This window comes from Artemia sp. Qi Xiang Cuo, chromosome 5, assembly GCF_049724085.1.
Source record: "Artemia sp. Qi Xiang Cuo chromosome 5, ASM4972408v1, whole genome shotgun sequence".
NCBI classification, from domain to species: domain Eukaryota; kingdom Metazoa; phylum Arthropoda; class Branchiopoda; order Anostraca; family Artemiidae; genus Artemia; species Artemia sp. Qi Xiang Cuo.
Window position 1 is genome coordinate 28,969,839 of NC_142798.1, and position 24,713 is coordinate 28,994,551.

At 35.7% G+C, this 24,713-nt stretch overlaps 2 protein-coding genes across 2 annotated transcripts in view; one reads left to right on the forward strand and one right to left on the reverse strand.

Moving 5' to 3' along the window:
• Positions 1–24,713, forward strand: part of LOC148952008 (DNA-directed DNA/RNA polymerase mu-like) — a 74,421-nt gene that overhangs the window by 20,549 nt on the left and 29,159 nt on the right. The gene's annotated exons all lie outside the window — the stretch shown is intronic.
• On the reverse strand, positions 7,693–24,486 carry LOC148952009 (uncharacterized). The gene is made up of 3 exons (XM_089088623.1): positions 24,319–24,486; positions 22,386–22,848; positions 7,693–7,748 (listed from the first exon to the last, which is right to left on the reverse strand). Exons 1-3 carry the CDS (start codon positions 24,484–24,486, stop codon positions 7,693–7,695), a joined length of 687 nt encoding a protein of 228 aa, XP_088944749.1.

A 24,713-nucleotide genomic window follows, 5' to 3' on the forward strand; every position in this document is an offset into this window, starting at 1 on the left:
TAAGGAGGAAGGCTTTGAAGAGATTGGGATGGAGGAGGACTATTCGTAGCTGTGTTGGCCTCAGGTGGCTTGGTGTTGCAGTAAGATAAGGTGAAACCTTCATGGAATGTTTAGGGGATATTAAACTAAATCAAAACGCACTATGTGCATGTAAGTTGTCAAAAGGATGAATCAGATATATCTCGACAATGGCCTAGGATATTGAGTTGAACACTCTCAGGGTATGTTGAATTAACCAAAAGACACTATGTTCATACTACATCTGCTACTGTCGCTACGACCATTACTTATACTGAAGCTAAGGGTATTAAGGTGAACATTTTAGGGAATGTTTAATGGGTGCTGAATTAAATCAGAACACACTATGTGTATGTAAGTTGTCAAAAAGGCGTATCAGCAATATTTCAGCAACGGCTTAGAGCATTAATGTGAAACTTTTAGGGTATATTGAGGGGGATGTTAAACTAACCGAAAGACACTATGTGCATACTACTGTCCTTACGATTAGGGTTGCTGTTACTACTGTAGATAATGGCGTTAAGATGAAACTTTCAGGGAATGCTGATGGGGATGTTCAATTAAATCAAAACACATTATATGGATGTAGGATGTCAAATTGTATATAAGCAATATCTTGGAACAGCTTAATGCATTAAGGTTACTGGTATGAAGGTGAAAATTATAGGGGATATTGAGCAGGAGTTTGAATTAAATCAGAGCACACCTTGTGCATGAAGATTGTCAAATTGGGGTATCAGTCATATCTTAGGAATAAATTGGGGCATTAAGTCGAAACTTGAGGGTATGTTGTGGGGGATGGTGAATTAAGCAAAAGGCAGTATTTGCTATTGCTATTACTTTTAAGGCTACTCCTACTGCTATTACTGCTGCATTTACTAGTACTACTAAAGCTAAGGTTGTTAAGATGAGAATTTCAGGGAATGTTGAGAGGATGCTGAACTAAATCTAAACAAGCTATTTGCATGTAGGTTGTCAACAGAACGTATCAGTAATGTCCCAGGAACTGGTTAGGGTAATAAGTTGAAACTTTCAGGGTATGTTGAGGGATGGTGTTAAAATAAAACAAAAGGCTTTATGTGCATACTGCTGGGGGATGTTTGGGTGGATGTTTAACTAAATCAAAACAGATTATGTGCTTTTAGGTTGTCAAAATTGTTGATCCTATCTTTATATCTATGCGTTTCTATGTTTGAGTGTTTTCTATGCGAAAACACTAAACTTAAAAATTGGCCACCTCAAGTATTTTGCCCCATTTAATTTTTGCCCTTTATGCCCAATATTTTTGGTTTTCAGCAAGAAATGGTTGGATAAGGTCAATAGAGCTTGAAGGAATATTTGGTAAAATTTGATCTTGGAAGGTTCGAGAAGGTTAAGGGGCGTGGAGGATCTGCTGGTGTAGAGGTAGAGATGTAAAGCACTTCGTTTAAAGTGCTTTTAGCTCTCATGACCCTCATGACAGGAAAAAGGCCGAAAAAGAAAGACTAGATTTCATTAGTAGGAGGAGAGGATTTTGTTGGAAGGAGAAAGGAGAGTTTTTTGGAAGGGTGAGGGGGGGGGGTCAAAGTGAGTCATTTGCTCGATTCCAAATTCAGATTCAAGATTTCGTGTATGCAAAAATAATAAACTCCAAACTGGTATCCTTATAATTCCGGTCTCATGTCATTTTGGGATTTTAGGATGCTATTTTGCATTTGTGGTAATAAATGATGAGAGGGGTTAGTAAAAGGTCAGGAGAGTAGTTGGTGGTAGATTAATCAAACAGTTCGGGGTAACCAACTGTAAGTAAGGAGCGATGGGGTTGAATAGTAGCCAAAACTCTAAAAAACAGAATTTTAATATCAATAGATATATCAAAAGAATCAAATTATTGTGCTGACTTGTGAAGATTCATTAAATTAAGTTTTACCCATCGAAGCTACGAGCCTGAGAATATTTACTGGATTTTTGAAAAAAGGGGCACCCCACCTAAAAGTCTATGAATATTAACGAAAATAACACCATCAGATTCAGCGTATCTGAGAACCCCACTGAAGAGGTTTCAACAGGACTTCCATCTTCAAAAATATGGAATTTTTCATTTTTTTTTTTCAAAAGAAAGACCACGGATGAGTGTTTATTTGTTTAGGTTTTTTGGTTGTTTTTTTTTTAGGGGTGATCGTATTGAATCAATGGTCCTAGAATATCGGGAGAGGGCTCGTTCAAACGGAAATTACAAGTTCTTGTAACCCCTCTTAAGTGAACAAAAAGATTGGAGGGCAGCTAGCCCCCATCCCGCGCCCCTTTTTTCGCCAAAGCAGTTCGATCAAATTTTGGGATGGCTATTTTGTTCAATATAGTTTGAAGGTCCATGGGGAGATTGTGCACTGGGGGAATTCGCCAGGATTCCTATACAATTGTTTTTTTTTTACTTTCTCTTTGTTGACTCAATTTAACATGTGGAGATGCTAATGGTAATTGTCCGTGGTAAATTATCACTGGGATTGAATTCTCTAGGATCTTCCTTTCCTTTCTGCGGGGGGGGGGGGGGGGGGGGGATTTCCCAGCATTATTTAAAAAATAGTCAGAAATTAAACAAACAAAAACAAGTTTTTTCAACTAAAAGTAAGGAGCAACATTAAAGCGAACAAAAATTATTGTGTATATGAGTGAGGTTGTCTCCTCCTTGAGACCTGGCTCTTTACGCTAAACTTCGAGTCCCAGTTCTTCAAGAACGACTGCAGAAAAACAAGGATCGGTAATTAGAACAATAGGAAGGTTTTTTAAAATGACTAAAAAACTTTAGCGCGAAGAGCAAGGTATTGAGGAGGGGGAAACCTCCCGCATATACATTATAATTTCTGTTTGTTTTAAGTTTTAATGTTGCTCCTTACTCTCAGTTGAAAAAACTTGTTTTTTTTTTAGTATCAGGGAGGACTAAAGAATTACAAATATACTTCCAGAAGTGTATATAAAGGTGAAACACCCTAGGGTTGGTGGAACACCACCAACCCTATTCTTTCATGCAGTGTCTGCTTCTTTCTCTTGTATGTTCTAGACATCTAAAGTTCATGTGGGTAATGCTTAAAATTTCCAAGTCACCCCTCTTTTTGCTGTCCAACAGGGGGAAAGTAAACTCTCTTAAGGTTGAATAGTTAGGTAGAGTTTTTACTACATTAAACTTGGAATATTAATTTGATTTACTTCATGCTTATAGCAATTTGACTTCTAAATCTTACCTCCACTCAATTTTAGTTTTATATTCTAGCGTTTAGAACATTTCACAGGATTATTTTTTTAAAAGGCTACGCAATACTAACTTTTTTTTCGGAGACATTGAAAATTTGTAACACTACGGGGATTGCCATTTAAAATTTTGAGTTGTGTTCCAGTACCTCTTGAAAAGGGGACGACAAAATCCTTGCTTAAGAATCGTTAGTTTCTTCTTCCCGTTGTGGCAGATGAACATTTAAAGATAAATTCGTTTCATCTAATGCTTGGTTTCTTAAATTCTGGCTTTTAACACTTCTTCGTGAACATCCTGCACATATCAATATTCCTAGTGCCATCATTTACTGGATAATATTATTAGTCTTTGTTGTTAGATATTTACTAGTTGTATTGAGTGGTTAGTCCCTAGAAAAGACAAGAAATCCTCAGCGAGAACATAGATCAAGCATCACATAGAACAGCTTCATAGATCAAGGAGCTCTTTAGGATCTTATGCTTATCCCCAGTAAAGGTGGTTGTAAACTTCGTACAGATTTCAAGCTAGCTCTCTACTTTGCTCAAGCTCTGTCGGTAATGCTGCTAACTCCTGTATTAGTGACTGAGGCAACTATAACGGTATATATATATATATATATATATATATATATATATATATATATATATATATATATATATATTTATATATATATATATATATATATATATATATATATATTATATATATATATATATATATATATATATATATATATATATATATATATATATATATATATATATATATATATATATATATATATATATATATATATATATATATATATATATATATATATATATATATATATATATATATATATATATATATATATATATATATATATATATATATATATATATATATATATATATATATATATATATATATATATATATATATATATATATATATATATATATAGTGTACATAAGAGAAACAAAAGAAAAAAGACAAGAAAACTCATACACTGAACAAAAATTGGTAGTCTTCACAATCATGATAATCATAGAAAGAATCACAAATCATATATCACAATCACAAGATTAGAAATAAATTAAAAGACATAAAAAAAACGCTTAAAAATAGAGAGGACCAATCATGATTTAGTTTACTGTTGGAAGATTTAAAATCTTTTACTCTTTTATCAATAATTGTCGAAGGGAAAATGAGCTTAAATTTTTGGGACAAAAAAGAGTTACTAGTCCAAGGGGGCATATTTAAAAGGAATTTAGCAAATTTAAAATAAATCCGATGAACACGTTTTTTTTTTTTTTTTGAAGCAGGAAAAAATTGCCAAATAGGAGACAGAGCAAGAAGATGAGGCACAGTTAGACAACTATAAATTTTAGAAAGATGGAAACGACTAAGGTGTGTAACGTTAGAGACAAGTGACGCATAAGCTAACCTTGTCTTTTTTTTCAAGATTTTGAATGGCAAGCTTAAAAGTTTCCTTAATTGAATTTCCAATGTGCATTCCCAGTTAAATAAGTCTTTTAGGGAGAGAGATGCAAGATTCAGTAAATTAGAGGGATTTCTCAGAGTGCCTTTTGAGATTAAAACTATCAACCATATTTTCATTCATAATAAAGCTTAAACCAATCTGCCGACATTACAGTTTTAATGTCAGAAAGTGGTGTCACCCGCAATGCAACTGTGAGTCGTATTCAGGATATCATCAATATATGTAAAGAATGAGGCTTTTAAACCCCCGTAAGTACAGTTGGTCTGGTTAAAGCTTTGGGCTGGAATGACTGAATTATTAAAAAGCGCGGGGGAAGTGAGACCTCCTTGTCTAACACCCTTTAGCACACTAAAAGGCTCTGAATCACGCTTCATTTTGGCACGAAGATGTTTATACATGTATCGAAGACACCTTATAACTGAGAAGTCAACCCCTCTCTTTAGAGCTTCTACAAAAATGTGGGAAAAAATACACGAATCAAATGCTCTAGCAATGTCCAGTGCACATAGGACAATAAATCCCCGAAACCTTCCACATCTGCAAGAACCGTAAAAGGGGAAAAAAGAAAATGGTCTCGACTAAGTTCTTTCTGAAAACAAAAGTGATGCGCAGGCACAGAGCACTTTTGGAAAACATCTTTACGAAAAACAGACTCAAACGTTTTAAAAGTGGCGCTTGAAATGACTATAGGCCGATACGATCGACAATCCTTAATATTGTTTTTTCCTTTTTTCGGTATAGGCGTAATCAGCCCAGTACAAGACTTTTAAGGCACACTAATAAAAGAAATAGAAAAAGTAATAAAAGATGCTGCAACAAAAGACTACTACAATGTTCAAAGTGTTTAGCAGATATTAAATCAATACCGGCAGAAGGTTTTTTCTCTATTTTTTTAGATTAAACTCAATATCGGACGGCGTCACTATAAAAGCAGAACGAATAGAATTCGCAAGCAAACGACCGAGTTCTTTTTATATTTACTTTCTACAACAAGGTCAGGAGACGAAAACTCACTTTTTTAATAATCAATCCAGCTTTTTTTTGGAATACTACCGACAGAAGTCCGGTCACTGCGTTGAAAACTTTTCCATAAAAATGAAGGATCACCAGCTATCTTATCAACATTTTTTTGAATCAACATTATTTTGTGGTCTTTAAGGGCTCTTGTGAACTTTCTTTTTGTCTTCAGACGCAATTCGTTTATTATACCGGAGCGCGGTTTATCGGATTCGTTCCAGATTCGGAGCCGCAATTTAGCTGAATTAAAAGCTGCAACAAGACTTTGATTTTTAGACCAGTCGGTGATTTCTGCGCATCGAAGCGCGTGGTTGATTTCTGCAAGATAAATCATAAGCTGTATTTCGATCTCGTACTCACTAATATAAGACCTGCATTCTGAACTAAGTAGGTGAAAAGGAACTTTAATTTTGTTGAGTAACGTGTCACAGTCGGACATAAATAACTGACGATCAGCGTGACTCCATTCTTGAACATGAAACCACTTTCCTTCTTGCGGAGTTTTGCTTTCAACATTGCTCTCAATTGTCGCACAAATAGGTAAGTGGTCAGAGTAGTAACCTTCACGAAGTACAGTGGCCTGTTAGATGGGAAAGCAAGAAACAATATTATCGGGATTCGAAGTTGATGAGCTGGGGCCAACGTAGGTATATGATTAGAATTCTTCAGTTTGTCAATACGAAGGAAGAGTGGAGCTCTAAAGAAGAGGACTTCTGGAGAATCTTTGATTGCTCAAATCACAGTTAAAGTCACCTATTAATATCGAGCGAGTGACTGCGGATTTTGCGTTTTTCTTGAACAGCTTACACAGTTTCTTACAAGCCCCCATAAACTTCGCCTCGGATTTCTCGTCACGATAGTTTGTTGGTAGGTAAACATTCATTATGGACGTGTTCAGATATGAAACTGCAAGAATATGATCCCCTGGTAAGCGAGGTACAGGGTAATTTACAGGGTAAGCGAGTCGAAATCGCGAGGCCGCCTGAGGGGTGTCCACAAGCTGCTGTTATTTTTGCCGGAGAGAAAAACACTGTGCAATCCGACGAGATTTTAATCAATTCCCTTTTGTCTGCTGACAAAAAATGTTCTTGGAGGCAAATAATATCATATTCCTTGAGCAACTGGGTCAAAATAGGAATTTTATCAGAAACTTTTCCGTTTATATTCCATGATAGAATCGAAGTTGAACGCAGCATTATTTCGAAATCTGTTTTAGCAGAGATTGAGCTACGGGACACTTGTAGCTATGGCAGGGATGATTAGTAGACTTACATAGTGCACATTTTTTCGGTCTAGAACAGGGATCATTTTTAGAGCTAGAGTGTCCTTTTTAACCGCAAACTTAACAAACAGAAGATTTCTTGCATGTGCCAGAAATATGCCCTTAGGCTTGACATTTATAGCACCTTAGAGGAAAAAATAAAAATTCTGAAACACGAATTTTCTTGAAACCAATCGTTGGCGGATTTAATATAGCATTGATGACGACAGCTTTTGACTCAAAGCATAACTTCATTGAGCAGGAGCGACCAATTTGCTTGGAAATAGTGCATTGAGGTAATTAGCATTGTGTACCAAATTCTATAAAATCAATCAGAATACCTGTAATGATCCCAAAATAGGTATTACTTTTAATCTAGGACTCGATGTTTTGGCTACCGCGCGCAAGAGTTTGTAGTAGAGCTTCTGTATTTGCTTTTGAGGCAGTGACGACACGCCAGTTTACTTTATTCGACTTTAGCTCGACAATGTTATCACAAATATTGCCACATACCTTGTCAAGAAATTCCTTTCTGAGATCAGGCTTGTATAGGTCACGAGGAGGATTTTTTACTATAAGTGCATACGATGGCTTTTCAGGATCATCTATAGTTGGGGTCAGGGAGGGTGTATCTGAATTCTCACGATTCATAAAGGCATCTAACTTGTTTCAGATCTAGGTTATTTATATAGTAAGAACAGCAGACACTTTGCCATGAACATAGGGGACCTCAGCAGGTTCTACAATGACAAACGTCGGAAGATCAATATTTTCTTTTTATCGCAGTCCTCAAAGACTCGAATCATTTCAATTACGTTGTCATGCGGGTTTACTTTGATAAACACTTTTGTGTTGTTTTTAGTTGCTTCCCATAGGATTATTTTCGCATCATTAAGATCGTCTTTTTTGAAAAATTCAATTGTCTTCTTAAAGATTTAAGTAATCCGATTTCCTGCCTTTATTGATCTTGTCATGAAGTTCAAGATTGCATTCCAAAGTATATTTTCAGACAGTTCAAAAATATACCCCAAGGGCAATGATATTATTTTAATTCTATTGTTCTCCAATATAGGTCACTGATCATAACAATATTAATATGAAAATCCAAAGTATCCACAGTTCCCAAGGGAATTATCACTCAGCGAAATAATCCGTTTATACAAATTATAATCCTTATGTCAAAATCCAAAAAGAGGTCTTCACACTATGAACTCTGAATCAATACTGAATTTCTGAATATATATATATATATATATATATATATATATATATATATATATATATATATATATATATATATATATATACATATATATATATATATATATATATATATATATATATATATATATATATATATATATATATATATATATATATATATATATATATATATATATATATATATATATATATATATATATATATATATATATATATATATATATATATATATATATATATATATATATATATATATATATATATATATGGGGGGATTCTAGGGATATATATATACATATATATATACATATACTGGGGGGATTCTAGTATAATGGTATTGGAATCAGACTTTTTCCAAAAAAGGGAAAGTGTGGTATTTCTGTACTTTTCGCCTTTGCCAATTTCTTTGATTTCAGTTGAAAAAACTTGTTTTCTTGTTTAATTTATGATTATTTCTTAAATAATGCTGAAAAATCCGGACCCCCTCCATGGAAAATTCCCTTCCCCCATGAAAAATTCCTCCGTGGAAAGAACCTCCCACATAACCCCTCCGACCCCCCCCCCAACAAGAAAAATCCCCCTGAAAACGTCAGTATACTTACCAATAACCAATACTATATGTAAACAATGGGCAAAGTTCATAACTTGCAGTCTTTCCCCCGGGGACTGTGCTGAGTCATCCTCAAAGACATAGCTATTAGATTTTTCGACTGTGCTGAACAAATCGGCTATCTTAAAATTTTGATCGGGTGTCTTAGGGGAAAAATGAGAGTGGGAGAGGGGCCAGCTGCCCTCCAATATTTTTGGTCACATAAAAAGGGCACTAGAACTTTTAATTTCCGATCAAATGAGCCCTCTCCCGATCTTCTACGAACACTGGTTCGATATGATCGACCCTGGAAAAAAAAAATAACAAAAAACAAATAAACACGCATCCGTGATCTTTCTTCTGGCAAAAAATGCAAAGTTCCATATTTTTGTACATAGGAGCTTGAAACCTCGACAGTAGGGTTCTCTTATTTGCTGAATCTAATGTAGCGATTTTCATTAAGATCAATTGATTTTTTGGGGGTGTTTCCCCCCTTTTTCACACATTGGACAAATTTTCTCAGGCTCGTGGTGTGTACCATTAAAATTGATGATACATATTTTGAATAAGCATCAAAATTCGATTCTTTTGATGTATTGATAAAAAAAACAAGTATATTAAACTGAAAGTAAGGAGCAACATTAAAAATTAAAATAGACATAAATTATTACGAATATAAAGGGGGTTTCCCCCCCCTCAACGCCTCACTCTTTACACTAAATTTTTTTAGTTCTTTTAAAAAAAGCTTATTATTGTTCTAATTAAACGGCCCTTGCGTTTCAGGAGTCATTCTTGGAGAGTTGGGACAACATTCAAACCTTAGCGTAAAGAGCGATGTGTTGAGGAGGAGACAACTCCTTTTATATACGTAATAATTTCTGTTCGTTTTAAGTTTTATGTTGCTCCTTACTTTCAGTTGAAAAAAATTTTTTTTTTATATTTAATTTTTGATCGTTTTTTAAACAATGCTTGGAAATCTGTCCCCACCTCCACAGAGAAACCCTCTCCCCACGGAAATATCCTCTAGACAATTTGATCCCGGTGAAAATTTACCCCGGACAATTACGCATAACCACTCTGCGCGTAAAATTGAGACGGAAAAGAGAAAGCAAGCAATATTGGGCCTTTCAACTATGATGAACAAAATGCCTATGTCAAAATTTTTATCGGACGATTTTGGGCAAAAAAAAGGGGCGGGGGAGGGTGTCTCGTTGCCTCTAATTTTAGCGGTCACTTAAAAGGGGCACTAGAAATTTTACCTTCCGTTCGAATGAGCCCTCTAGTAGTAAGTCGTATAAAGGTTGAAAACCTAAATGCAAACTTACGCCTGAAGGCATAGATATGTGTTTAGGTTTTCAACGAATTGGGGTTACCAAGGTCATTTGCCTATTACAATGAACTCTACATGGGTTGGTAGACATGTTTTCTATTATGACACCCATTTTTGGAGGACAACCAAAGAGAGAGAGCGACGGTCACACTAACTACTTGATTAGTCGTTGGGTTCGGATATAAGTAGTAATTTTCATTGTATTTCAGATTATTAAGATAATTGAATTCAAAGAGAATAGTTTATTTGAGAGGATATTAGTGAAAAAAAAAAATGAGTGGTGCATTTACACTATTGGATATTAATGATGGAACCGACAGCAGCAGCAGCAACGATATACGAGTACCTAATGTAGCTATGGAAATAACCGCTGGCTGTAGACTATGTCTTGAATGGGACATTATGTATGCTAGATACGTGATATCATTAAGCAAATTTAAGCAGGAGGAGCAACTATGTTTTGCTGGAAAAGTGAATATTCTCCATATAAATAAACTTCGGTCTGCATTAGATGTCCTATCGAACTATATTGATGATAACAAAATGCATCAGTGAATATTATTATTGTAATTATGTTCAATAAAAATTTTTCTAAAACAATGGTATTTTTTTTTTTCTTTCTATAGTATACAGTCTTATATTTTATATAGTATAAAATATAAATTATGTTTATTCTTAAGTTTATAGTGAGAGAGTTAGGAATAAAAAAAAAAAAAAAAAAAAAAAAATGGAAATATTAGAGAAAGATCGAAAAATGATGAATCTATTTAATATGTAAAAAAATTTAAATATATATGATTATTTTCTATATTTTTATATTAAAAGGAATATATTTTATAGGGGACTGCTTCTTTATATAATGAAAACAGATTCTCCGTTATTAGACTATTTCATGAAGCTTCGACATTGTGGTCCAAATGTATTTGCACTATTCATTGATATATTGATCTTGACATGGCAAAATGATCCTGTGAATATGATATTACAAATTAGTTAAGTCATCTATGACTTTTTTTCTTGAGAAAGATAGTGCTCAAGGATGACTTACTCCTCTCTCTATCTCTCAGACATTTTTTTTTTGTTGGTAGCTCAGTTTCATTGTGACAGTGAGAGCGTTAACACACGACAAAATGTTCCATACATGTCCGTTATGTATGTACACACAGGACAGCTGGTCATCATGTGAGAATTGCACAATGATTGAGGAGTATGATGAAAAGTGTAGATTATGCAACCCATGTAAATTGCATAGAGGATATGCTATACAAATTAAAGGTTGTAATTTCTGTCTTGAAGAGGCGTGTGACTCTCATCCTAGAGGTCACCTATGCTCCAATTGTCATTATGATAAGTGCAAGCAGTGGGAGAATACATATCCCGGTATTATTGGAAAGAATCCTAACCGTGATTTTAGTTTATTGCTACGAGATTGGTATCGTCGTGGTTTTAGATTCTTCTGGGAGGAGGAACCGGGTCAACGATTCAACTGTTGGAACAACAAAAGAATATGGTTTCTACCTCATTATTGTGAAGACAATGGGTGTTATGATTATAAGCCCACTGATTTTTATTTGGCTGTGACGGAATGTGATTCGACACTTGAGGACACTGTTTGTGAAATTGCTTCAAATACGCAAATTGAAACATGTGAATTCTTTAGAATGAATGCGAATAGTATCATTGACTATACAAAGAGATATAACAAGAGTGAAGTTACACTATACTGTAGAAAATATGATCCTGACATTGCAGTATATTAGAATCAGTACAATGTCAATCCAGATAATCTACCTACCCTAGTTGTTGTTAACAAATACCTACTAGTGGATGAAATCTAAAGAGTAGAAAAGTCGTTTTTATCATGTATATAAATTTTTTTTTTAATAAACAATTTAACATACATCTTTATAAAATTTTATTAGCATGGCACAAAAATCAATATTAAATACACTTGTAAGTATATTCTCCACTAGAAAGTCGTTCAATTGAGGTAAGTCAACGTAGATGTTGAGAAACTGCTTGTAGGTGTAGCCACGACATCTGAACATGAAAAAGAGTAGTGCCTGAAAGCCACATGTCTTAGTCGCTAAATCCTGTACTCTTCGTTGATTTTGAATAATGGTTTTCCCACTGCTTTCAATAAAGTTGCTGATGTATGGAGCGTAGAATTTATACGATAGGCCAAGAGGATCAAAAAATTCAATATTCTTCGCTGTTTGAAAGATGCTTAGCCAATGACCGGTCTTCAAAGTCGACGGACTGCTATTAACAATGATCAGAGTATTGTTAACACTTGGAATTTTTTCAATGAAGTCCAAGGCTATGCGATAGGACTTTTACTGAGACATACATAGATTCATACTATATACATAAATTATTTGGTTTGTGGTCATAATGCAGGTTCAATTAAAACACTGTTGTTGGGCGTTATTTCCCATTAGGTTTTGAATTAACTTAGTGGTACTAATGTGAGGCTCTCGGTCAGAGCATCGGTAAATATACACTGTAAGGATACATTCTCAGGCTGTACTCTAGTCATGTTTTGAGGCCTAGAAAAGTTCAAAACAATCACTCAATGATTTTGTGAATACATTGAATCAGGTCGTCCATTCTCAAACAGTTGGGACTCGTGATCTAGGGATTGGATGGTCAAATCATACAGAGTTCTATAGTATTTTTTGTCAAAAGGGTGTACAGTGGGATACCATTCACTTGGCACACAAGGCTAGATAAACCAAAAAAATTAAAATCAAGGGGAGATGCAGTCCAGGATCCAACGGCACTCCCACTCTTCACATAGGCCAAAGCCAATTTTGATGGGATTTCTCCATTGATAAATGATGAATCGCTATAGCTACGAGAACCGGTGGCAATGTGACGTTGATTGGTGATTGTATGGGGGACAAGAAGTTTAATGTTGTTGCCAATGGCTCTTAGCTTTTCCACTGCCAATGCAACAGAGCTCATAACCTGTTGTTTTCGGACATGGAAAAGTGCTGATGTGATAATAACATTTGCATCGGGTGCTGCAGGAAGTGTTTTTCTCAAAATGAAATTCGATGGGGCCATCTGCAACTTTATGTCAATCTTGACATTGGGGGTAGCCATTAGGATATATTGAATATCTCGTCATTTAATTTTCCAACTAGATGATACTCCTGGGTCACTGCAGTAGTCAACTCACCGTCAGTATCAACACCTGTTCGATATTCATAGCCCAGTGATTGTCCTCTCATCTCCCTGTATGCCTTTGGCGTCATCATCATAAATTGTATGTAGCTTGCATAGTTGGATATATTATTGCTAGTGCTCACCAATGTTCCATTAATAAATACATTAATTTGTTTGAATAGGTTGTGTAGAATACAGTTTTCATAGGAGAGACCATCGCCGGTCTTTGGTGTTGTATTATCTGACTTTTTCTACAACGCCTCATTTAAATAAATAAATGTTGATGACAAATCAATGAAATAGTCTTCATTGGAATATATTTGAAAGTATATATTTTCCGAGAGGGGTTGTTGAGGGTGAAATTGTTCATAGTAGCCATACTTGACACTGACATCAACATTTTCAGCGTTGAATAGATTCAATGAGGAACTGATTGATGGATATTATTCCTTGTGGGGGAGATAAGTCATCTTAAGAGAAGAAATCCTTCTTTGATCTAACAATCTTTTTCTTTTTCTTCTTCTTCTGCTGCTTATTGGCCTTCGTTGTTCTATTCCTCACCGTCCTTGTTGATGTCCTGTGCTTCCTGCCTGGCTAGAGACTGATGAGTGAATGACGCTAACGCATCCTTTTCACCCCCTCCTCATTTTGTCTAGATTTTAGTTGCTCACAAACAGCTCATGCTGAACATCTAATATTTTCTTTAACACTCTCCTTAAAATTCTTACTCGAACCCTAGTCATCCAGTGTTGAGACAGCAAAATTTGATGCAGCTGCCACAAGATATTTTCTGGCAAGGGGTAGTGCAGAACGAAATAGCCTAGCAAACCAGTTACCAAGACCTTAGCCAGACATTGAAGTAAGACCCTTGTAGTAGTCCAATCCATTCCCTGTTTGACGTGGACTCAAGGCACCAACATAACAGTCAATATCGGGACAGACAAATGGAATTCTTCTATTGCTCATTTTTTAGGTTGTTGTACCGTCGTTGTCGTTTACAATGGGTCGAAAATGACAAGTAATCACAGCTAAGCCATTTGAAATTGCTATTTGATAACCAAATTAAGTTCTTAGTGTTAACTGACAGAGTTCCAAATAGGAGGTGTTTACGGGAATATACTGAAGCTGCTTTATATTGTAGTGATGAACATGGTCTTGATTGGTTTTTTGTTGAATACCTCGTTGGAGGGGGACGTTTCAAGTACCAAACCAAGACTTTTCTACATATGAAGCGTATAGAAATATGCACTTGTCCGTTAAGAAGCTGGATGTATAGTCTGCATAGATAACATGGTCACTACCTTTGAAATTTTCTGTCTTAATAATACGTTTTTTAAAACCAAGAACCTCACGTAAATTTTCATTGAGGAAAATTCTTTCATTCTCATATGGATTGGTAATATAAATTCTCCTTTGTTCCGTCGAGTAATTGAAATTGAAACCGCCTTTTTTTCGACTTGCAATTTTTTTGTTTATAACTCGACACAGTTAATTCATGGGAGGGTTTTCTCTGGAGGTAAAATTGGCAATAGGACTCTGATGAGAGTCAAAAGTTTCCATTTAACGTTCATCGCCAAATTCAAAAGATTGTATTTACATTTAGTATTTAAGGTAACTTCTCAGAATGTCAAAGGTATTTTGAGGATACAATAGACAAGAGACACTTAATACGCACCGTCAAATTTGATGGCGGGTGAGAGTTTTGTCCAAAAATCACTTGTTGTATTCAAGTCGTTGTAGAGAGGATCAGAAACGTTGGGCATGAATGTTACATAGAAATCATGGAGCATTGTCAATATCTTCAACACCGATCCAAGAATCAAAATCAGAGTTGTTTCCTAACCAGCGAACAAGTAACTGTTTCTTACCTCTGCGAGTACGTGTCTTTAATATCTTTTCAATTTGATAGATTTCACTAGCATTTTTAAATTTTTGTAATTCATAGTCATAAAAACCACCGAGAATCACCTCATCTTTGGTATCACACAGTCGATAATTTGTGTTTTTAGTGCCGATTATTCTCGCCAACTTAAAAAATTCGGCGGACCACAAGTAAGTCCCCTTGTCAAAAACATTATTTGTTCTATTAATTCGGACCGTATCACCAACCTTGAATTTATTTTTCTTCTTCTTGACAGCCGACGATTCATTGGAATACTGTTTAAGAAAGGTGTCAATTGTATCATGATCAGAATGATGAACTTCCGTTGGTGTAGAGTTGGACAATGATCGATGAGGTCGTTGATTATAAATCAACATGATTTTATTAAGATCATGAATAAAAGCCGGTGTATTTTTCAATGTACAATATCTTGAAATTAAAAGTCGAATAGTTCTTATCAATCGTTCGGCCAATGCAGCCTTTATAGGACTGTGACTATGATAAAGCAGTGCATTATATTTCTCTTGTAGTTTTGCAACATGGGGATTAACAAATTCACTGCCACGATCCGATTGAATTTTTCTATATGAATCCTGTTTGAGACTACTTTCAATGGCCTGAGCAACTTCAACGCCTCTCTTTGATCACAATGGAATTGCATATGCATAACGACTATAAACACTGATTGCAAGTAGAATGTACTTGTATGGTGTATTGTGACGTCGTTGAAGCTCATCTAGAGTCAGGAGATCTGCTTGCATTATATGCAATGGGTAAAAGGCTTTAGTTTTTCGCACGAAGTCTATGATTTCTATGAAGAGTGTAACTTGATTCATTCAGTAGATAGTCTTGTACATTTTTAGTTCGAACATCAGTTACTTTGGAAAGAGTTGTGGGGGAACTTAAACTCCCCACCTCACCAATATTTTCATAAGCACCTTTCAGAACTTCAACCATTTTGAACGTAAACACGTTGTGTAACGTCCGCTACCCTTTTGTAGACTGGCCGTTGGTGGTGGTGGTGGTGGTGATGATGACTTGATACGTCTTCGCCTTTGTCTAGCTATCAGCGGTGTGCTAGTATTTTCCAAAATTGATTTAAAATCTTATTCTTCAAGTTCATTTTTTAATTGTGTCAATGTTGTTGTTGATGACGATGATGCATGTTCATTTATTTTTTTTAGAATTTGTCTATTGCCAATAAGACTTTTGGGGAAGTTTAATGTATTTATAAAGTTGTATAGATTAGTGTCAAATGATAATAGTCCTTTAAGATTTGTAAAAATTTCATAGATTAAATCAAGTAGATTATATCTCTTGCCCTGAATTATAATCCCTGGACCATTGCTCTCAACTTGAATGTGATCACGTTCCAAGAGATAGGGTCGGAGTCGTGTTAATTTTTCGAGAAATTATTTGGGTCGTTTATTTACAAATTTAATTAAAAAAGAATCCAAATATACCTTCTTCAATTGTGTTCCATCAGCAGCAGCAGAATGCCGAGGAGATGGTTCTTTTTTGGGGTCAGCAGCAACAGCAGCAGTGGGCTTCGAGCGATAGGACTTGTGTTTGTCCACTCGACGAAGTGCATCTTGAAGTAAAAGCAGTTTTTTATCATCCTCAATATTTTCATTGTCAAGGAATTTACTCAGATTGTTCTCAAAGTGTTCGACGGGTGAGAGAGCGAGTTCTATTGGAGTCAATTTATAGGGTTTTGCCATTCTCTCTCTCTCTTTTAGAGAAAACTGTTTACAAGTCCTGCAATTTTTGGCAGTAAAAGTGTGAAAAAGCTACCGCCCGCCTGAAGAAGTCGTTTCCTTTTGAAATTCTTTCCTTTATTTTTAGATGACAATGTACGTACAATGGAACGATGTTTCTTTGCCTGTTGCTTAACTAATTCTGGCACTTGAACATTACCATCGATCAAATTTAAACAAAGTTAGGATATTAGATTAATGAAATCGTTGTCAATACCGTGTTTGAGTATTGCTTTCCTAAGCGGAGGTTTTGAAGTGCTTAGAACTGAAAACAAATGTCTATTTTCATGTAGTTTCTTCAGTGTCATGATAGCAACTAATAGGTCTTTTTAGTGTTCACGGGGAGATATACTGTAATTTCATTGTCAAAAATATTTGTGACTACACGTAGAACCTCTTGTTTTTTGTTAAGTGTTTCCTAGTTTTGGTTCTATTTGTGTCATTAATTGGATCGTGTTGATGCCGAGAGAAGAAAGGTGTGTTCGCCCTGGTATAGTCTCTCATTTATTTTTATTCTCTTGATAAACTAACGACGAATTCTATCGAGAAGCACATGGTTAAAGTTTAAACAACGAGTTCTCATACATTTCATCTGATGAAAGAGCTTGTGTAGAACCAGAGTAATGGAAATCTGTTCATTATGAGAGAGAACAGTGAACAGTTGTAGCATTTCCTGGGACCATTGTTCAATAGATTCAGCCAGATCGTCAATGATCAACCAAGAGTTTTGTTCAATAATGCTGAAAACATCAAGTCCCTGTATGAATTGTATCTGCACCAACCCCATGGTGGTGGCAATCGCTTTTATTTCATCATATGACTCCTGCCAAATACTATAGCAATAGTAGATTTTTTTCGGCTTTTCCACAAACATTTTATCACAATTTTTAATTATTTTAGTTAAGAGTGTTGTTTTGCCCGACATTGACGGTCCACACAGAAACGATCTGAATGGTGTTTTAAATTGATACATGTTCCCCTCAACAGTTCACCTGGACAACTAACTGTAGACCATGCCCGTCTGATGACTAAATAATTTCCCTATTACTACTACTACTACTCCGTTCAAGAATAATAACGAGAAGAAGAAGAAGAAGAATAAAGAATAATATTTTCTTTTATTATATACATAAAAAATGTGAAAATAATTTAAAAAATATAATACATTGAAAAAGGCACATTAAACATGAATAAAAAAAAAAATACACTTTTTTTAAAATTTATTTATAATAAAAAAAAAATACAACATTTACATAACCACTAGAAAAAAAAAACAAACACTTAAATAAATACACTTTTTTTTCTGTTTATTTATTTATAAAAAAAATAAAAAATTTATGGTAATAATGCGCACTGTAAATATAATACCATGTTTCGACACCCATTTTAATTTGGTGGGTCCTTTTTCCCCCCGGGGGGCAGCCGGTGGGGCAGCCGTGGGCAATAAGCGCCGGGCGCCGGGGGCTCGCTGCGGCGGGCCCGGGCCGGGGCTCGTCTTAAAAACTTTACAATTATCTTCCTTGCAAACACACACACACACACACATGGTACCTTTTGCTGTTTAGAGAAAAAAGAAAAAAAAAAAAACAAACTAATTACCCCCAAAAAAAAAAAAAAAAACCCCTCCCCCCCCATTTAAACTTTTTTTAGTTTATTTAATTTAATTTTTTTATACCGTGTTGTTTTATGTACTCTGTACATTCAACTCGGTCTGAAATTAAATAATTACCGTGTGGCAATACCTTCACACCATCCACAAGTACATATACTTTGTCCGATATGGCAGACATGGAGTTTTTTTCGAAACTTAAAAGTATATTTTTTAAATTTTTAATAGCGAATAGACATGAATTTATCCCTTGGCACTAAACTACGTTCCACAGAGTGTCTATACACACTCATGTCGAAATTATTTTTTACAAAGTGTGTAAGTACCCCCTTGCAAACTTGTTTGATATCCTTGCCGTGCGTTTCCACACAGTATACCTTTGGTCCAGGAAACACACCACTGGATATCAGATCGCTACCCGTTTCAGATTTTAACATTAACAATTGATTTGGGGTGTGGCGTTTCACTAGCTCTGGATAGCGGGATTCGTCCCAACGAGTGTAGTCCATTCGTGAGCTAATGTACTCGCCATTTTCCAAATCATTCAATAGATTTTCAGTTTTGACTTTTAACAGGAGTGAATCAGTGTCCCCGTAATACAATTGAACTTGTCCCTCAATCAGCCACTGTACCTTGCATACACTATAATAAAACGGCAACATGAGTTTCTTGGATATTTCAGTTATTGCACTTCCGCCTGCAATATTTTTATTTAATACAATGTTTCTTTTCTTGCGATGTAGGAGCACTATATTAGAGTCTATGATTGTGAACGTTGTGAAGTTTGGATCCGCAATGATTCAAGCAAAATCTTTGGGGTTGGTTGCAATGTCAACTCGACTTATTTTTCTTACGCTTTTTCACATTCTACCTAAAGCTGAGTTCAGAATGAGTTTATAGACTTCTTTTTAAACTTTCGTTTTCGCTTGTGAACGCTTACTGACAAAGGTGTCAATAAACGTTTTCATGTAAGGCTTTTTATCAAATTGGAGGGCTCTATGAATCTTTGTGACCTTGAAACCATTGGACACCATCCATTTCAATAGCACGTGATGAACAACGGTATTCTGTTTCGAGTTGAGGTCGGCAATTAGTTTTTGTTTTGAAGGTACCCAGTGCATACTCCGGTCCTCTACTAAAGATTAATTGTAAAGGCTCAGAGAGCCCTACCCACTGGTCTATTTATGCACGGAAAGGCACAGTCTTTTACGGAGTCATGAATTTTCATGGGTGTTTCACCGTCAATTTAAAAAAACCCTCCCTGTGCCCCATTCTCCTCAACACTTGCAATGTCGGGGAAATTCGAAGCACAGGGATTGTCAAGCCATTTATAATTGCCACACGACAAACAGTAGTGAGACATTGCTGATGGGTAAAGAGAATTCATATCCAAAAAAACTGCGTCCGACTTTTCATCGGTGTGCTGTCCACTCGGATCAGTTTTTATGATACGATCCCCGTGAAAAATATACCCACCCCTCATTTATATCTCTAAAAAAAGATTTTCATCCACATATGTGATAAAAACAATTTCTTCTTTTCTGATTTTAATTATAAATTACATCCACAAATTAGGATTTGAAAAATAATAAACAAAATACAAACCAAAATACCCATAGATCTTATCCGTATTTCTGCACACAATATCCAGAAGAGTGAGTAAGTCACTGGCAAAGTATAATTTACAATAATTCCGCCATGTTTTATACTTAACCTTTGCCCGAACCCTCTCAGCAAATTTGTAGACGCTAGTGCCTCACTTATTCTCAGTAAAATAATTAAAAAAAAACTCAATGTGTGTTCGTGAAACCTCATCTAACCTCAAGCCAGAGTTGTAATAATCATATGGATATATGCCCTTACACGTTAATAAATCATACATTTCATCATCGGGGAAGCGCTGTTTGAGGAGGGGGAAGCTATCAAAATTGTCACTTTTCTGCACCTGAATCAATTGACATACAGATTTGGGGAAGAAGCTGAACGAGTCTAAAAAACAAATTTTATTCAGGCATGTGTTGCCCTTGTCAACTGTTTTCCACCTGAATTCTATCAGCAGTAGCTTCTCCGATGATTTGGGTATGATATTATATGAAAAAGAACCATATATACATGCGTCATCTACAACTCCCCCCTTGTAAATGCGGGCCAACACCAGTAGAATAAACATTAAGTTGTAATTGGACCTGTGTATAAAAACATGTCTTCAAAATAGCTGTGTAACATTTAAGATGCATAAACGATTTTCTCCATCTCTACCGGTCCTCCATCTCGTTGTAAGTTTCTGCCACAAATGATCATGGTCAATCACCTTCCTCCTCCCCCAGTCCCAACACCATCATCAAATTCTCCCTTGCAAACCCAACACATTTTACGATTTTTAATTGCCACTATGTCATCTGGTGATAGGAGCATAGGATAGTTTGTATAACGAAGGCGCGAAATTGCACTGTTCGCTGTTTTGACGAGACTGACCAATGCCGAGAGCATGCATTCTTCACCGTCACTCAACATCTCCACTACCTCCAGACCTTGCATGGTCTTATTGGAATCTCGTTGTGCGAGAGCGTAAGAGACCCCTATGGCTTCATGTATTTTAACATGATTTGAATTGGACGGATCGCACACGTCTGTCAGCTTAGCCTCGCAGTCCAGAGCGAGCTTAGTGCTCTGCAGGAGCGTGTTTTGAAAATTTTGAAAACGTAAAATCGCTCTATCTCCGCTTACCGTCTCCAAAGCCTGGTATTCATGACGTATACAGTGTTTCATGTGATGCTTTAAATCAGCCCCAAATCTTGAGAGACATGTTGGACAGTAATAACTTACATTCCGGTTTTTACCCTCAATTAGAACCCTACTAATATCCGCAATCGGATTGAAATGACCAATTGAATCGGAGTCTGTCGGTTGTGTGTATAGAAGCCACACCCAATATTCTACTGATTCAATTGAAGGAGCCCGCACTGGAAATAATAAACCCTTCTTATCGGAACACTGACCCTCTTCAAATTCTGTTTCATACTGTAACACCGTGACACCAATCTTTAAATGTGCATTAGCCCGCTCAAAAATATCTATTCCTTTTAGTTTCACAGGATATTGACCATTTAAACAATTAAAATTCACTTTGGGGAACTTTGAACCCTCCCTACCATTAACTGCCATTTTATTCAAGTTCTTCTTAGTGGCATCATTGCGCAGAGGTCTGTATGCCGCAATTAAAAACGCAGACTTGAAACGCTGCAGCCTCGTATCGAAACAGATTCGTTGTATCCCCCTACCCCCCTCTATATCTCAATGATATTTTAATTCAAGTGCCCCCCCGCCCCCCTGCCAACAGCGTACAATAAAATCCATTTTAAACCTACAAAAATTAAAATTTAAAATTTCAATAAAAAAAACCACAGATCCACTAACCCCCTCGTGATAATTGTCCCCCTTACGTTGGATACTATTGACCCCATTTAGAAAAACCTCCCCAGAATTTCATAAATTCGGGTGTATTGCCAACATCTCTGTGTTCACTTATTTCGAATACATCTCACCCGCACTTTCATTTAAAAAAAATATTTTTAGTGCTATTGATGCTTTTAAACTGACCCCCACTCCCCACACCCCCATCTGTTGTTCAAGAATGGCTCGAATCTTATTAGTAGATGAATGTGTAATGGCCAGGGGATCTGTTATTATATCCCCCGACACTAGTGAGTTGAAAGGGTCACCGACTCTGGTGCTGTAGACTAATGTGTGATGCAAGGCAGAGTTGGAGAGAAAAAAATCCGGAAGAGGGGGTACTGTTGCTGTTGTATTACTACTTCTATCTATAGCATTAGGTGGAGTGGTGGCGGGTGACAGAGAATTGTCAATAACACCACTCCCAGTTTGTTCAATCATATCGGGGGGATGTGGCATGAGGTCCCCTAGCACAAATTCCAATGTGTTTGGGGACAATTGGTCAAGCCAGCCTGTATTGTCCTCTGATCTAATGTCGTTATGAGGACCCGGTTCAGATTTACTTGTAACATCATCATCTAAATATTCACGTATGAAACTATCCGCCCACTCTGGGTCCTCAACCATGTCAATATCACAGCTTAAGTCCTCCAGGCTGGCCATTTCCCCAAAAACATCGTTAAGGAAGCCACTTTCCCACTCCATATTCTCTAGGACCAGTATAGGTTCATCCTTGAACTCTGCTGGTGGTGAGAGAATTGATCCTGTAAATATAGTTGCTTCATCACTCAATGGTGTCGCTGGTGGTGGTGCTATATTTTTAATCTGTAGAAAAAAAAGTTTTATTTTTTATGTAAATTTTTTTATAGTTAATAAACTTTGTCAATTTCTCATAGTACTTTTCACACTACCATCACCATCACCATCACCTGAACAATTAAAAGAAGAAGAAAAAAAAATTTAAATTTCCTTATTTCTTTCATAATGTAAAATTAAAATTTTAAAAAATATATATTTTTTTTTTTTTTTTTTTAGTTTCATTTGATTCTTTTAATTTTAAAAAATTATTTTTTTTTTTACAAAAATTTTTTTTTTTTAAAAAAAAATTAAAAAATTTTTTAAAAGTCGATTGTTTGAGCCTCTTCATTATAAGTGTCAATGAAATTTGACAAGATAGGTTCGAATATTGAACTTTGTATTTTTTTAAAAAATATAAATACCACAAAAAGGTATTTTTTCAAAAATAGGGGGCAATTGCTCCTTATATATCAATTGTCACCACTACTATCCTAAGCTCCTGCTGAATCTAGGTTCGAATATTGAACTTTGTATTTTTTAAAAGTATAAACCTCATATGTCGGTGGTTGATGATGCTACCTTCTCAATAATCCGTATTTTCCTGTGTCTTTCCCCAACGGATTTGTTTGAAGTTGACCTGGGCTAAATAAATGCTTGTAAGAGAGAGAAGAACTCTTTTCTCCATCCATATCAACAGTTAAAGTGCAATTAAAATGTTGGATGGTCCTTTTTTTTTAGAACCCCCCCCCCCCTCCCCCTCTCCCGGGGAGGACCCTTGGGACCCGGGCGCTTCCTTCGATGTAGGAGGATCGATACCCTTTCTAGTTAGGGGGATGGGGTATTGGACTTCACAGCACTGTTCAAATAGAACCACCTCAAATTCTTTCTCGAAAACATCTAAGTGTTTCAATGAAATGATCAAAAACGGCTTCACCCAAATAATGTTTCTTAACATTACCGCGAAGACATATTTGGAAATTATCAAAAAAACCTTTTTCCCTGTGTAAATTGCTTATTGAAGATATAGATCTTGCTATTTAAAGTCCAATTTGCATACGACCCTACTTAGAATTCAAATTATACCTGTCGGGCGGATTTAAAATTCAGGTGTGCTGATGGGACATTTTGATAAGAGCCCGGATGCGCGCGAGAGCTTAGTGCAAAAACATATGGCAGTTTAAGAATGATTGCCAACTGTGAAATAGTGAATTTTTTTTTTTTTATATAGTTAGTTTGTATAAAAGGAATATTGGGATTTTTGCATTAGAACGCATCTTGGTTAGTATTTATTAGGTAAGGTTTTTTTTTTCGTTATATAAATACATTATAAGAATTAATTTATAAATATACCATATTATTTTATTTAGTAAAGAAAATGAAATAGTTTTTTTTTTAGCAAAAAATTTTAATTTTTACTCATAAAAATACATGAGCCGGAGAAAATTCACCTTATTTTGAAAATAGGGATAGAAACAAAAAAATTATGTATATACTTACAAATTCTAACTGGACCTCTATATCTGAACTCCTTGGCAAAACTTGAGGGGGGTTAAGGCCACAATCTTCAGTAGGTGGAGCTGAGGCATTATATAAGGCAGTCCACTCCCTTTTCAAGTTCCTTCCAGCTGATATGGAGCTAACACGGGGGTCAGAGGTCCCTGTCATTAAAAGATTCGCAGGCAGGGGCTGGTCTTGTGTAGTTCTCGTAGCGAATTTGATAACTGAAGGTATTGTAGCTTGCATTAATACACCGTCACTATATCTTGCCCTCTTTTCAGAAGGGGGGGTATTGCATGTGCCAACTTCCTTGAAAAAAAAAATGTAATTTAGGTTTGTGAAAATAATTAATTTTATTTTAGGCATTTAAAGTACTGCAAAACATTTTAAACTGA

Excerpts from the sequence above, each read along its gene's own strand:
- LOC148952009 (XM_089088623.1), bottom strand. The coding sequence starts at position 24,486 with ATGACAGGGACCTCTGACCCCCGTGTTAGCTCCATATCAGCTGGAAGG. Across the intron at positions 22,849-24,318 it reads TAGAGGTCCAGTTAGAATTT|ATTAAAAATATAGCACCACC; the intron begins GTAAGTATATAC and ends TTTTTTCTACAG. Across the intron at positions 7,749-22,385 it reads ACCTAATGCTATAGATAGAA|AACCTGCTGAGGTCCCCTAT; the intron begins GTAGTAATACAA and ends TTGTCATTGTAG.